Source organism: Nicotiana attenuata, chromosome 10 (genome assembly GCF_001879085.1).
Source record: "Nicotiana attenuata strain UT chromosome 10, NIATTr2, whole genome shotgun sequence".
Taxonomy (NCBI): domain Eukaryota; kingdom Viridiplantae; phylum Streptophyta; class Magnoliopsida; order Solanales; family Solanaceae; genus Nicotiana; species Nicotiana attenuata.
Window position 1 is genome coordinate 42,278,357 of NC_031998.1, and position 16,048 is coordinate 42,294,404.

Below are 16,048 nucleotides of genomic sequence, written 5' to 3' on the forward strand. Positions count from 1 at the left end.
ACATAAAAATATGAATACATAAAAAAATTAAATGTCTAATCTAGAAAAATAGCTAATTTCTAAGTCCCCGGCAACGGCGCCAAAAACTTGTTGCTCCCAAACGCACACGCAAGTATACGTGGTCGACAAGTAATATAGGATTGTAAGTCCAGATATCGTACCCACAGGGACTTGTGATTAACTATCAACTAAATTAAACCCAAACAATTAATCTATTCAAGCGAATCCTAAACTATGAATATTTAACTAAAATTTAATCTAGAGTAACAAATTAAGAAATTAAAGAAAACAATGACAAGCTTGAAGACGAATTCAATGTGAGTGAATATTCTAGAGCTATGGGTTACCTAACAATCCCGTTGAGTTTTCTACCTAAATTATCTAATTAATTTATCTACTTTATTGATTGACGGGGTTAATATTGCTCGTAGCCTTCTCCCGAAGTACAACTCGCCTATTCAAGCTAACCTAACGCCTATATTCCTATGGAATTAGGTTAACAAGAACGCATTTATAATTCCCGTATAATAACTAAGCAATGCGATTAGGTATATTCCTATCCTAACCGCAAATCCGCCCCCCCCCCCCCCTTCCAGAGTTAAGATCTTGCTCTACTCAATCTTATATGCAATCTAGAATTCTCTCTCCCGAGTTCAATCCTAGATTCTTAAATAGTATTCAATTGATGATCAAGCAATCAAATAATTATGCACAAGATTGAATAAATAAACCAATATGATAAAATAATAAGAACAATTCAAGCTTCAAACTACAACGTTCATGTAGCACCCAACAACTCTAAAACTAATTTATTATGAGATTAAAGAAAGAGAAGAGAACAAAACTAGTTAGAAGCCTCCTCCAATCGTGGTGTGTGTTCCTCCACGTGAATTCTCCTTCAAAGTATGTTATATCTCCTCAAAATCAGGTTTAGGACTCCTTATATACGAGTTGGAACCATGTAGGGCCGAAATAACATTATCTCGGACGAAATAGGAAAACTCCCGCCTCCAGCGTCCAGTCCAGCGCCAAGCGCTGGTCCTGGCATTGAAAACAGAATGTTTTCACGTTTTGCCTTCTTTCACTCTTTTGGTTTGAATTGTATTCTCCCTTGTTTTGTCTCCAACTTGGGGAGACAAAAACCAAAGGGTGTCCCCCCTTTTTTTATTATATTAATTCTCTTTCTTTTTCTTCCGCGTTTTATTCAATTTTGCTCCAAATCTCTTCATCTTCACATTGTTTTATTCCTACACAGTTAAAACATAATATTGAGCACAAAGTAATATAATTAACTCTCAAAAGACAATAAAAAATACTAGAATGTGAGGCAATAACGTTAGTAAATATATGCATGTTTGGCCGAACATCAATATTTATATTTGGGACTACAGGACGATATCCTGGGAGATCCCATGTTGCCATCTCGGTGTGGAGTTACATTCTTTCTGTGATTTTCCTTCCGTTATAGTTGTTATTATCTTTATTTTTTTCCTGTCTCATTTCATACTGCTTTATCTTATGTCGTATATATGTATATAACCAGTAGAGACCTGACCTTCCTCGTAACTACTCGATCAAGGTTAGGCTTGGCACTTACTGGGTACCGCCGAGGTGTACTCATGCCCTTTCCTGCACATGTTTTTCGTGTGCAGATCCAGGTTCTTCGGCTCAGCCTTACCGTTAGTGAGTCGAGGCGATCTTTAGAGACTTCGAGGTATATCTGCCGCGTCCGGAGATCGAGGAGTCCCTCTCTATTCCCTCTGTTAGCTATAGATTCTTCTGTACTTTCGTTTGACTAGACAATTCTAGAGTTAGAACCTTATGTAGTGCTTCTCAGCTTGTGATTTCATAAGATTCCGGGTTTTGGGAGTTGATTCAGTATTTGAGAACATGTATTGGTTTATGCCGAGCGGCATCTTAAACGTTCCCATTTTATTTTATCTTCAGTTTTTATTCATTTTCGTATTTCGTTTCTTTTTAGCAAATTGTTAGGCTTACCTAGTCGTAGAGACTAGGTGCCGTCATGACAGTTCACGAAGCGCGAACTTGGATCGTGACAAGTTGGTATCAGAGATCTAGGTTTATAGGAGTCATGAATCACAAGCCGGTTTAATAGAGTCTTGTGGATCGGTGCAGAGACGTTTGCGATTATCTACGAGAGGCTATGTAACTGTTAAGAAAAATTCCACTTCATTTGATTTCCTTGTCGTGCGAGATTTTGATATCGAAATTCTAAACTTCTATCTTCTATTCTCTCACAGATGGTGAGGACACGTGCTATCGGAGGTGACCAGACAGCCGCGCCCCCTACAAGGGCCATCAAAGGTTGAGGCCGGGGTAGAGGCCGAGGACGCGCACGCGGTGCAGCCAGAGCACCCGCGCGAGCTGCTACAGAGAAGCCACCAGCAGCTTCAGCCGGAGCCCAGGCGCCTGATACGCCTACTCCTACTACTACTCCAGCTCTCCAGGAGACTTTTGCACAGTTCATGAGTATGTACACCACTCTAGCTCAGGCAGGGTTGCTTCCCCTTGTTGCAGCCACATCCCAGGCTGGGGGAGGAGCCCAGACTCCCGCCGCCCGCACTCCTAAGCAGCGAGTGCATGTTGAGCAGGTCCCAGAGATTATACCGGCACAGCCTGTAGCCCCAGTTCAGCCCGAGGAGAGGGCAGTAGCTTCAGAGGAGGAGCAGAGGAGGCTTGAGAGGTTCAAAAAGTACCAGCCTCCTACATTCAGTGGACTAGCATCAGATGATGCTTTGGGATTTCTAGAGGAGTGCTACCGTATCCTCCGTACCATGGGTATATCAGGATCGAACGGGGTTTCCTTCACTATCTTCCAGCTTCGAGGAGCCGCCTATAAGTGGTGGCGTACCTATGAGTTAGACAGTCCAGATGAGGCAGCTTCCCTGACTTGGACTCAGTTTTCAGATATGTTCCTGAGTGAGTATGTTCCTCAGAGCATCAGGGACGCATGGCGCGCAGAGTTTGAGCATTTGCGCCAGTGTACTATGACTGTCTCGGAGTATGCTGTCCGTTTCACTGACTTGGCTAGGCATGCACCAGCTTTGGTTTCTATAGTTTGTGAGAGAGTTCGCCGGTTTATTGAGGGGCTCATTCCCGGCATCAAGTCTAGTATGGCTCGGGAGTTGGATATGGATATTTCTTATCAGCAGGTGGTGAGCATTGCTAGGAGAGTAGAGGGTATGCATGCTCGGGATAGAGAGGAGAGGGAGGCCAAGAGGTCTCGAGAGTCGGGCCATTATTCTGGCGCCCGTGCCCCAACTGCAGCTCTTCATGGTAGGGGTTATGTAAGTCGCCCCGTTCACTCAGCTCTTCCAGCAGCCAATGGTATTCCAGCTCCTCCTAGACCTCAGGAGACTTATTATGCGCCTCTAGTATCTAGTGAGCCTCCTGCACGAGGTGCTTTCAGTAGCCAGTCACAGCCGCTGCGCCCTCCCAAAGCTTGTTTTGAGTGTGGAGACACACGTCATATGGTGAGGGATTGTCCCAGACTTAGGAGGGGTGCACCTCCACAGACTTCTCAGCCACAGCGTGCCCCGCAGAGTTCCCAGGCTATGGTTACAGCACCAGTTGCCACCCCACCTGCCCCGCCAGCTAGGGGTGGAGGTCGGGGAGGTAGAGGTCGCCCTAGAAGGGGAGGCCAGGCCAGATACTATGCCCTTCCTCCCCGTACTGAGGTTGTCGCCTCCATTCTGTCATCACAGGTATTATCCTGGTCTGTCATAGAGATGCATCGGTTTTATTCGATCCAGTCCCACTTATTCTTATGTGTCCTCTTATTTTGGCCCGCATTTGGGCGTATCTCGGGATTCCTTGAGTTCTCCTGTTTATGTTTCTACTCCTGTTGGAGATTCTCTTGTTGTGGACCGCATTTATCGGTCGTGTTTAATTGCTCTTAGTGGTTTTGAGACCAGAGCCAATTTATTATTGCTCAGCATGGTAGACTTTGATGTTATCTTGGGCATGGACTGGTTGTCGCCCCATTATGCTATTCTTGATTGTCACGCGAAAATCGTGACGCTAGCTATGCCAGGTGTACCACGAGTAGAGTGGAGGGGTACCTTAGATCATACTTCCAGTAGAGTTATTCCATTCCTTAAGGCTCAGCGCATGGTTGAGAAGGGGTGTGATGCGTATCTAGCTTATGTGAGAGATGTCAGTATTGATACCCCTACAGTTGATTCAGTCCCAGTAGTACGGGAGTTCTCTGATGTGTTTCCAGCTGATCTTCCGGGCATGCCGCCCGATAGAGATATTGATTTTGGCATTGATTTGTTGCCGGGCACTCAACCCATTTCTATTTCTCCGTACCGTATGGCTCCTCCTGAGTTGAAGGAGTTGAAGAAGCAGTTACAGGAGTTGCTTGATAAAGGTTTTATTCGGCCCAGTGTATCACCTTGGGGTGCTCCTATCTTGTTTGTGAAGAAGAAAGTGGTTCTATGCGTATGTGCATTGATTATCGCCAGTTGAACAAGGTTATAGTGAAGAACCGTTATCCTTTGCCTCGTATTGAGGACCTGTTTGATTAGTTACAGGTGCTCGTGTGTTTTCTAAGATTGACTTGCGTTCGGGCTATCATCAGTTGAAGATTCGGGAGCCAGATATCCCGAAGACTGCCTTCAGGACTCGGTATGGTCATTACGAGTTCCTTGTTATGTCATTAGGGCTGACCAATGCCCCAGCAGCCTTTATGCATTTGATGCACAGTGTATTTCGGCTATATCTTGACTTATTCGTCATTGTCTTTATTGATGACATTCTGGTATAGTCCCGGAGTCGGGAAGATCATGAGCAGCACCTAAGGACAGTGCTTCACACTTTGAGGGAAAAGAAGTTATATGCCAAGTTCTCGAAATGTAAGTTTTGGTTGGATTCCGTGGCATTCTTGGGTCACGTGGTATCGCGTGAGGGGATAAAGGTGGATCCGAAGAAAGTGGAAGCAGTGTAGAGTTGGCCCAGACCATCCTCAGCTACAGAGATCCGCAGTTTTCTTGGCCTGGCGGGTTATTACCGTCGATTTGTTGAGGGATTTTCATCCATTGCAGCACCTATGACCAGGCTGACCCAGAAGGGTGCTCCGTTCCAGTGGACGGAAGAGTGTGAGGAGAGCTTCCAGAAGCTCAAGACAACTTTGACTACAACTCCAATTTTGATATTACCTACCGGTTCGGGGTCTTATACTGTCTATTGTGATGCCTCGAGGATTGGCCTTGTAGCGGTATTGTAGCAGGATGGTAGGGTGATTGCCTACGCGTCCAGATAGTTGAAAGTACATGAGAAGAATTACCCTGTCCATGATCTCCAGTTAGCTGCTATTGTTCACGCCTTGAAGATCTGGCATCATTATTTGTACGGCGTGCCTTGTGAGATTTATATTGATAACCTGAGTTTGCAGCATTTGTTCAAGCAGAAGGACCTTAATTTGCGCCAAAGGAGGTGGTTAAAGCTGCTGAAGGACTATGATATCACTATCTAGTATCACCCGGGCAAGGCCAATGTGGTGGCCGATGCTTTGAGTCGTCGGGCGGAGAGTTTGGGGAGTTTGGCTTATCTACGAGCAACGGAGAGGCCCATGGCGATGGATGTTCAGGCCTTAGCCAGCCAGTTTGTGAAATTGGATCTTTTGGAGCCCAGCCGGGTCCTTGCTTGTGTGGTTTCTCGGTCTTCCTTGTTTGATCGTATCCGGGAGCGTCAGTTTGATGACCCTCATTTGCTTGTCCTCCAGGACAAGGTTCGGCGAGGTGATGCCAGAGATGTTACCATTGGTTATGACGGGGTATTGAGGATGCAGGGTCGGATTTGTATACCCAATGTTGATGGGCTTCGGGAGTTGATTCTAGAGGAGGCCCATAGTTCGCGGTATTCCATCCATCCGGGTGCCGCGAAGATGTACCAGGATTTGAGACAACACTATTGGTGGAGGCGGATGAAGAAAGATATAATGGGGTTTGTAGCTCGGTGCCTCAATTGTCAGCAGGTAAAGTATGAACACCAAAGACAGGGTGGGTTGCTTCAGCAGATAGAGATTCCGGAGTGGAAGTGGGAGCGGATCACCATGGACTTCGTAGTTGGGCTCCCACGGACTTTGAGGAAGTTCGATGCCATTTGGGTGATTGTGGATCGGCTGACCAAGTCCGCACACTTCATTCCTGTGTGTACTAACTATTCTTCGGAAAGGTTGGCGGAGATTTTTATCCAGGAGATTGTTCGGCTACATGGTATTCCAGTTCCCATCATATCAGACAGAGGTACTCAGTTCACATCACGGTTCTGGGGGCCGTACAGCATGAGTTGGGCACTCGGGTGGAGTTGAGCACAGCATTTCACCCCCAGACGGACGGACAGTCCGAGCGCACTATTCAAATTCTTGAGGATATGCTTCGCGCAAGTGTGATGGAGTTTGGAGGTTCTTGGGATCAGTTCATGCCACTGGCTGAGTTCGCCTACAACAATAGCTACCAGTCCAGCATTCAGATGGCACCATATGAGGCCTTGTATGGTAGGCGGAGTAGGTCCCCGATGGGTTGGTTTGAGCCGGGTGAGGCTAGATTATTGGGCACAGACTTGGTTCAGGACGCCTTGGAGAAGGCTAAGGTGATTCAGGATAGACTTCGCACAGCCCAGTCTAGACAGAAGAGTTATGCGGACCGGAAGGTTTGTGATGTTTCCTATATGGTTGGAGAGCGGGTCTTGCTTCGGGTTTCGCCTATGAAGGGCGTTATGAGATTTGGGAAGAAAGGGAAATTGAGTCTGAGGTTTATTGGTCCTTTTGAGATATTGAGACATGTTGAGGAGGTTGCTTATGAGCTTGCCTTACCTCCCAGCTTGGCAAGAGTTCATCCGGTATTTCAAGATTCGATGCTCCGGAAGTATCACGGTGATCCATCGCACGTGTTGGGTTTCAGTTCAGTCCAGTTGGACAAGGATCTATCTTATGTTGAGGAGCCAGTGGCGATATTGGACAAGCAGGTTCGGAAGCTGAGGTCAAAGAACATTGCATCAGTGAAGGTTCAGTGGCGGGGTCAGCCGGTCGATGAGGCTACATGGGAGACCGAGCAGGATATGCGCAACCGTTACCCTCATCTTTTTACCACTTCAGGTATGTCTCTATGCTCGTTCGAGGACAAACGATTGTTTTAAGAGGGGGAGGATGTAACGACCGGCCAGTCATTTTAAGAATTAACGCCCCGTTCCCCTATTAACTGCATTCCCCGTGTTGGTTTCTGCTATTGTGAGTTGTCGGGAGGATTCGTTTTGAGTTTCGGATTGTTTTGGGACACTTAGTCCCTAAATGAGAGCTTAAGCTTTAGAATTTGGACTGTAGTCGGAGCAGTGTGAAGACGGCCTCGGAACGAAATTCCGTCGATTCCATTAGCTCCGTTGGGTGATTTCGGGCTTAGGGCGTGTTCGGATTATGTTTTGGAGGTCCGTAGCTTAATTAGGCTTGAAATGCCGAAAGTTGAATTTTTGAAGTTTCCGGTTCGATAGTGAGATTTTGATATCGGGGTCGGAATGGAATTCTGGAAGTTGGAGTAGGTCCACTGTTCCATGTGGGACGTGTGTGCAAAGTTTCAGGTCATTCGGACGAGGTTTGATAGACTTTTTGATCGAAAGTAGAAATTGGAAGTTTTGGAATCCTTAGGCTTGAATCCGAGGGTGATTTGGATTCTGGCGTTGTTTTTGAGTATTCCGAGGGTTGGTACAAGTTTGAATAATGGTATATGACTTGTTCGTACTTTTGGTTGAGGTCCCGGGGGCCTCGGGATGATTTCGGAAGGTTGTCGGAAGAATTGGGAGTTTGTTTGAGCAGCTTCAGCTGCTGAACTTCTGTCATAACCGCACCTGCGAATTGGGGACCGCAGGTGCGAGATCGCAGAAGCGTGGGTGTAGCCGCAAATACGGCCATGTGCTTGAGGATCAGAAGTCGCAGGTGTGAGGGCTTGAGCGCACCTGCGAGACCGCAGGTGCGGTAAGTGAAGCGCAGGTGCGACCCAGTACATTAAGTGATTTTTTCGCAGATTCGCACCTGGGTGCGGGTCCGCAGGTGCAAGGAAAAGGCCGCAGGTGCGGAAACCCTGGGCCAGAACCTATATAAGGTTTCTATTGTGATTTCAGTCCATTCTTTCACCATTTTCATCCGAGAATTGAGCTTTTTGGGAGGTTTTTAACAGAGAATTCAAGGGAGCTTCGAGGAGGTAAGATTTTTGGACCCAAAACACGTATATATGGTATTATTCTACTGATTTGGCAAGAAATTTATGGAAAATGGAGGTTAAAATTTGGGGTTTAGGGTTAGAAATTGGAGACTTGGAATTTGGGATTTAAGGGGTTGTTTGTGGTCCGATTTTTATGTATTTGGTATGTATGAACTCGTGAGAGTGTAAGGATTCTAGTTTTGCGAATTTTATCCGATTCTGAGACGTGGGTCGGGGGACCTTTTTGGGCGATTTTCCTAATTTCGCGTGTTAGCTTCGAATTTAATAGTTGAATTAGCTACTTGAAGTTATATTTATATTTTGCAATTAAATTGAATAGATTTGGGCCATTTGGAGTCGGGTACTCGTGGCAAGAACGTGGTTTCGAGTTGATTGAGCTGGGTTCGAGGTAAGTGGCTTGCCTAACCTTGTGTGGGGGAACTCCCCTTAGGATTTGGTATTGTTGATATATGAAATGCCTTGTACGTGAGGTGACGAGTGCGTACATGTGCTAGTTGTTGAAAACCCTGCTTTCATTAAGTAAGTATAATTGTATTTTAGGATTTGGTATTGTTGATATATGAAATGCCTTATATGTGAGGTGACGAGTGCGTACATGTGCTAGTTGTTGAAAACCCTGCTTTCATTAAGTAACTATAATTGTGTTTTTCTTCCTTATGTACACTACTTGCAATTTAAGCCTACTGTTAGTTTAGGGAAGCATGTCTAAGTGACTTAATTGCTTTACTTGCTCAAACTGCTTTATTTGAATTCTGTGCAGCATGTTAGGATAGAAATATCTCTGTTATCCTTGGTACGAAATTGGATAAAAATTGAATATTCTTCGTGATACTATTGTGTGTCTACTTTGGGACTACGGGCGATATCCCGGGAGATCCCCCTTGCTTGTTTATTTGGGACTACAGATTGGTATTCCGGGAGATCCCCCTGTACATTTATATTGGGACTACGGGACTGCACCGGTAGATTTTCCCGTGTACTGGATATTTACATTTGGGACTACGGATTGACAGTCCGGGAGATCCCCTGCGCATTATGAACCGGACTACGGTACGAACTCCCGGAGATCCTTTGTGTATTTATATTTGGGACTACAGGACGATATCCTGGGAGATCCCCTGTTGCCATCTCGGTGTGGAGTTACATTCTTTCTGTGATTTTCCTTCCGTTATAGTTGTTATTATCTTTATTTTTTCCTGTCTCATTTCATACTGCTTTATCTTATGTCGTATATATGTATATAACCAGTAGAGCCCTAACCTTCCTCGTCACTACTCGACCGAGGTTAGGCTTGGCACTTACTGGGTACCGCCGTGGTGTACTCATGCCCTTTCCTGCACATATTTTTCGTGTGCAAATCTAGGTTCTTCGGCTCAGCCCTACCGTCAGTGAGGTGAGGCGATCTTTAGAGACTTCGAGGTATATCTGCCGCGTCCGTAGACCGAGGAGTCCCTCTCTATTCCCTCTGTTAGCTATAGATTCTTCTGTACTTTCGTTTGACTAGACAATTCTGGAGTTAGAACCTTATATAGTGCTTCTCAGCTTGTGATTTCATGAGATTCCGAATTTTGGGAGTTGATTCAGTTTTTGAGAACATGTATTGGTTTATGCCGAGCGGCATCTTAAACGTTCCCATTTTATTTTATCTTCAGTTTTATTCGTTTTCGTATTTCGTTTCTTTTCCGCAAATTGTTAGGCTTATCTAGTCGTAGAGACTAGGTGTCATCACGACAGTTCACGGAGGGCGAACTTGGGTCGTGACATATTTATAAGAAAATGATTTCCTTGATAAAAGAATCTGAAAATTCAAGTTAAGAGAAATAAACGAAGAATTATCGTAAATGCAAGCTCTAGAAATTTTTTATACATGCATGAGATGTTTAAGAAATAACTTTATTAGTAGTATTTATTATAGTGAATGTTCACTAATTGCATCACATTCATTATATAGAATTTATATCTAATATGGTATTTATTATAATGAGTATTTACATTTCTATCCAAAAAACATTTTTAGCAATAATATTTAATAGAAGGGCAAGAGTGTCATTCAGCTATATAAGGATATTTTTGTATTTCAGTCTTCATCTAAGATTTTCACACTTATAATATATATATATATATATGATGATATGCACGATAAGGGGATGACTTTGAACAATTACTCCTTTTTTTTTTGGGTTGGTAAGTAGTAGGTTAGAAGAATTAACTTGATGAGCTATTCCTTATGCAAATTACTACTTACGTAATACTTATCACAATCAAATTATTGAACAAGTATCACACTTTTGTGGTCTGCTTCAAATTCTCTGTCAAGTGTACTTTGTTGAGTTTCATTTCACTGAAAAAACCACCTAAATATAGGATCTTTTCATGGGGTTCTACTGAATAAATCTGTCTACTTAAAGAGCCAAAATAAACTAGCAACCAAAATATACAAGCACTAGAAAGTAAAAGGTATCACAAAAGGGGGGCCTCTCCATTTTCTTTCCCAATTCTCTTTCCCTTGTAGAAAAAACAAATTTGACAAAAATGTCTAAACAAACATACAGAATATGCTGTTTTCAGAGGAAGTTCAAGATGAAAGAAGCTGAGCCACCTAATGAGATCAAGGATTTGTTTAACAGATACTCAGAAAATGGTATAATGACTGCAGAACATTTATACAGATTCTTGAATGATGTACAGGGTGAAGATAAAGTTACAAAAGAAGAAGCTGAATCTGTATTGGAATCTGTACTTAAACTTGTTCATGAGCATCTTAATATTGTTTTTCATAGAAAAGGTCTCAATCTTGATGGCTTTTTTCGGTATCTCTTCAGTGATGCTAATGCTTCTCTCTCCCCAGACAAAGAGGTATGGAATAGTACTCTTTAACTTATTGTTTCTCATAGCCATTTTATATTACTAGTAGTTATATATTCTCTTTGCACAAAGCCAGAAAACAGACTTTCTGACTATTGATTATTGTATAGTATTAGATATTGCTTTCTTGACTTATATTATAAAGTTCAGTTTCTACTTGTCTTTATTCAGTTCTAAATATTTTGGTCAAATCATTATTTTAATGCAATCTCTGTTCTCCACCTTTTATTAGAAAAAGAGTAGTACATGGAACTATTTCACTACACTGCACAAGAAAGTGTTAGGACCAAAAAAAATCAGGTGTCATGCGGAAGCTAGCAAAGCAAATCTTGAACGGCGACACATCAGACAACAAAGAGAAATATACCAAAAGAGACACAAACATATAACGTGGTTCGGTCAATTGACCTACATCCACGGCGGAGATGAGCAATCCACTAAATAAAAAAGAGAGTACAAAACATCGAGAGAACAACCTCACGAAGAGGCAAACACAAGTGACACACTAACACTTGTCCCGTAAAGTTACCTCCCTAAACACGACTCTCAAACCCCAAATGGCTACTGTGTGGATGCTCCTAAATGAGAAGGAAGGATCATCAATTTATAAAAGTCCAAACTTTTTCATACAAGAAAAATGACTAGCTAAATATGGGAGATCTATGTTTCCTTCTAATAATAGGAAAATTCAATATGGTAAGAAAATCAGTACAACACCTAACAGAAAGAACAGCAAACCAGTAAAGGCAAAAGTAATCAGGAAGGTGATTATCAAATCTGTAAAAAGCCCATTCTGGAACTCCATATACTAGATATAACCTAAGTTGCGGGGGCTCTTCGTTTTATGTGCCGCACACGTCTCGACACGGGACGGGAGCAGGTGCGGGAACAGGATACGTCCCGGATTCGGTCAACTAACTTCGGCTACTTTGACCTGAGTCCATCGACAAATTTGGGGGAAATTGAGATTTTGATTTCTCAAAATTAAAAATAAAACAGATTTAAGACACGGAAAATGACATACCTTCAATATTGTAGTACTTTTGTCTCATATTTGCTGCTTTGTGTTTCAGAAAAACAAAGAATTCAAGGGGCCGTGTTCTGAGTTCGTACTTCTGGTAGACAGTAGCACCGATATAGATAGAGAGTTAGTGGAAGGCCTTTAATGGCTTTGTTTTTCTCTTTATATCTCTAATTTTTATAATTCTGAATTTTTCTAGCCGAATCTCCCCACCTATATCCATACCTAGATCCGCACCCCCGGATCTTAAAATTTAGATTTTGTAGAATCCGGCACTCGGATCCATGCCCGTACCGGATATCCGCACCCGAGTCCGAGCAACTTAGGATATAACTAGCTAGAAGTGTATTTCTTTCATTTCTATGCAAGTGAAATTATCACTTAATTTTTTCCAAATAACACAGCTTTCACTGCATCTAGTAACTATGGAAGTTCTGAAAGATTGAACAAAATCAGAAAACAAGGTTTGCCAAGAGGAATTCAACAGCAACAATATGCCTAGTGAATTACCACAAGTGGGGTCTGGGGAGGATAAGATGTACGCAGCCTTACCCCTACCTCGAAGGGCAGAGAGGAATTCAATCAGCCGATTATTCATATTCTTCCTTCTGCCTAAAGGGCAAAATAAATTCAATCTACTTCTTTAAGTCTATAATCTGACACTACTTTTTATCTTTTCTCTTCCGAATTTCTTTGAAGCTTAGCAGCTTAATTTTTCATTTCATTATAATGTCCATGAATAATTCTAGTTTTTGCATTCCAGGTGCACCATGACATGACTGCTCCATTGTCTCACTATTTCATTTACACCAGTCACAATACCTATCTCACCGGAAATCAACTCAATAGTGACTGCAGCGATGTGCCTATAATAAAGGCGTTGCAGCGAGGTGTCCGAGTTATTGAATTAGACATGTGGCCGAATTCCTCGAAAGACAATGTGGATATCCTTCATGGAGGGTAATGCGTCACTTTCCTCTTGCATATTGCAAACATAAAGGCGGAGTAACATTATATTTCGCATATATATGCTCAAAAAGTTTTCATTGTTCAACTATCTGTTAAAAGAAGGGTCGTTAGATGAGATGGTCACACAATTCAATATGTTATCGATAAAGGTCTTGAGTTTAAGTCTAACTGTCATCCATTACCAAAAAGAATTTCTCATTTGCTCTGCCATGAAAAAAAAAAAAATCAAATTCTCATGCGAGGAGACGTGTTGAAGATACAATTAAAAGTGTGCTTCTAAAAGCTTAAGAGGGTCACGATTCAACATGTTTCACTCAACACTCAACAGTATCTAAGGACTAGCCCTGATACCCTTTTTCCTTTTTCCAATTCCATTTTTTATCGAAACGTTTTGAAAATGCAGGACACTAACACCTCCAGTGGAACTTATCCGATGTTTGAAATCAATAAAGGAACATGCTTTTGTGGCATCTGAATATCCTGTAATTTTAACTCTAGAAGACCACCTCACTCCTAATCTTCAGGCTAAAGTAGCTGAGGTAAGCTTATGCCTACTACAAAGCACCAAGATCATGTCTCATGCTCCTAAGTTTTAATGTCGGTTTAACCATTTTTGAGTTTATCTCTAGATGGTCACTCAAATATTTGGAGATATGCTGTTCACCTGTGGGGCAGAATGCTTGTCAGAATTCCCTTCTCCAGAATCGTTGAAGGGGCGGGTTATCATCTCAACTAAACCACCAAAAGAATATCTTGAAACTAAGAAACCAAATGAGAAAGATAATGGTTCTCAGAAGGGGAAGAAATCATCAGAGGAGAAAGCATGGGGAGCAGAAATTTCCGATCTTAGTCAAAAACTAATAGCTTTATATGAGGTTGGCTTCATACAAATAACTAAAAGAAAATCATTGTTTTGATCATTACCAAAACTGAAGGGGAGTCTTGACGTAACTGGTAAAGTTGCTGCCATGTGACCAGGAGGTCACGGGTTCAAGCCGTGGAAACGGCTTTTTGCAGAAATGCAGGGTAAAGCTGCGTACAGTAGACCCTTGTGGTCCGGCCCTTCCCCGGACCCGCGCATAGCGGGAGCTTAGTGCACTGGCTGCCCTTTGATCATTATCAAAACTGAGCCCTTGGACACTCTCCTATTTAAACTAAATTATACCACTTTGCAGAACAAAGAGAATGGAGAATGCCAAGATGAGGAACCTGATTCTATTCATGAGAACCCCAATATACAGCAGAATACAGCTCCTGAGTATAAACATTTGATTGCCATTCAAGGAGCAAAATCAAAAGGTCCAACAAGTGAATGGCTAACTATAGATCCTATTAAGGTGAAACGCATTAGCTTGAATGAAGAAAAGCTCACAAATGTTGCCCTCAAACATGGGAAAGAGTTAATCAGGTGAACGCAAAATCAAAAGTTCTGTTCTTTTGTCGACGTTGTGTCTACGTGTACATGAATGTCTATGATATGCTATGCTTACTTACACAAAGACAATATTAGACCTCCCGTTGACTATACTTGGTATTTCAGAATTTTGGTGGCCTAGTTCTGCTTTACTTTTGAAAATTTTGTTGGACCGGAAACTACTGAAGCCTTTGGTGTGCATGTTGTTGTTTGTTCAAGAAAACAGTTCATTGTTTTCCTTTCTCAGAGCTGACTAATTAATTTGTCTTTCAACATCTTGCACGGTTGAATTTCTACATAAAGGTTTACTCAGAGAAATTTGGTAAGAGTATATCCAAAAGGTATACGAGTCGACTCTTCCAATTACAATCCACTAATAGGATGGATGCATGGAGCTCAGATGGTTGCATTTAACATGCAGGTTCCTAAGAAGTTCCTTGCTATTTCTTTTTTCGTTGTATCGTTGTCACTGTGTAGTTATGCAATTGTCTTCTTGCACCAGGGAAATGGAAGGCCTTTGTGGTTAATGCAAGGGATGTTCAGAGCAAATGGTGGCTGTGGTTATGTCAGAAAACCAGAACTTCTCTTAAAATCCGGTCCAAATAATGAGGTCCATGATCCGAAACGGCTCTTATCAGTGAAAACCACCCTGAAGGTAGAAGAACAGATCATCTTTATTTGAGATAAGTGAATTATCTGCATATATTAGAGCATATGTAATAGGACTTAGCATTGTTTAATTTTCAGGTGAAAATATACATGGGAAGAGGTTGGCATTTGGACTTTAAACGTACACACTTTGATATATATTCTCCACCAGACTTCTATGTCAAGGTTGGCCTAATATATTTGCATTTGTTTTTTGGTTTAAGATGGATTTGTTTCAGTTTTAACTCCATTTCCATGTGATGTAGATTGGTATTGCTGGAGTTCCTGCAGATTCAGGAGTTAAGAAAACCAGGCCAATAGAGGATGACTGGGTACCAACATGGAATGATGAATTTGAGTTCCCATTGACAGTTCCAGAGATTGCATTGCTTCGTGTAGAAGTCCATGAGTATGATATGTCAGAGATCGATGATTTTGGTGGACAAACTTGCATTCCTGTTTCAGAGCTCGGAACAGGAATACGAGCAGTACCTCTTTACAATGAAAAGGGAGAGAAATATCCTTCTGTTAAACTACTTATGCGCTTCGAGTTTGTAAAATAATGTTTCACAATAGACTAGAAAATTGCACCTTTCATTGTATATCCGAAATATGTATTGGATCTTATAAATCAGTTATCAGACAAATCATCTCCTAAAGTTGGAGTTCTTTAAGTGCAAAGTTCAACTTTTTTGTCCTACCATTCTTGCTATGGACAAGCGAGGCTTGCTTAGTTGGGAGGGCGCCTCCATTTCCAAAGATTGTTAGAGGCAAGGGTAACCGCTGATGATCTCCTAGAAATAGGGGATAAAGGAACCATTCAAGTTATGCACTTGAAATTCCAAAATATTTGCATTTCATGAGATTAGTTAACGGTTAAGGACAGCTCGGTGC

General features: G+C 42.3%; 1 protein-coding gene across 1 annotated transcript; it reads left to right on the forward strand.

The window, feature by feature from the left end:
• On the forward strand, positions 10,420–15,828 carry LOC109233385 (phosphoinositide phospholipase C 2-like). The gene is made up of 9 exons (XM_019399240.1): positions 10,420–11,093; positions 12,887–13,083; positions 13,496–13,631; positions 13,722–13,967; positions 14,268–14,500; positions 14,810–14,927; positions 15,009–15,161; positions 15,254–15,340; positions 15,421–15,828. Exons 1-9 carry the CDS (start codon positions 10,770–10,772, stop codon positions 15,715–15,717), a joined length of 1,791 nt encoding a protein of 596 aa, XP_019254785.1. The 5' UTR covers positions 10,420–10,769; the 3' UTR covers positions 15,718–15,828.

What these genes read in the sequence shown, in the direction of transcription:
- LOC109233385 (XM_019399240.1), top strand. Translation starts at nt 10,770, where the DNA reads ATGTCTAAACAAACATACAGAATATGCTGTTTTCAGAGGAAGTTCAAG. An exon ending in TGGTTGCATTTAACATGCAG is followed by an intron (nt 14,928 to 15,008) that starts GTTCCTAAGAAG and finishes TTCTTGCACCAG; the next exon opens with GGAAATGGAAGGCCTTTGTG. An exon ending in CAGTGAAAACCACCCTGAAG is followed by an intron (nt 15,162 to 15,253) that starts GTAGAAGAACAG and finishes TTTAATTTTCAG; the next exon opens with GTGAAAATATACATGGGAAG.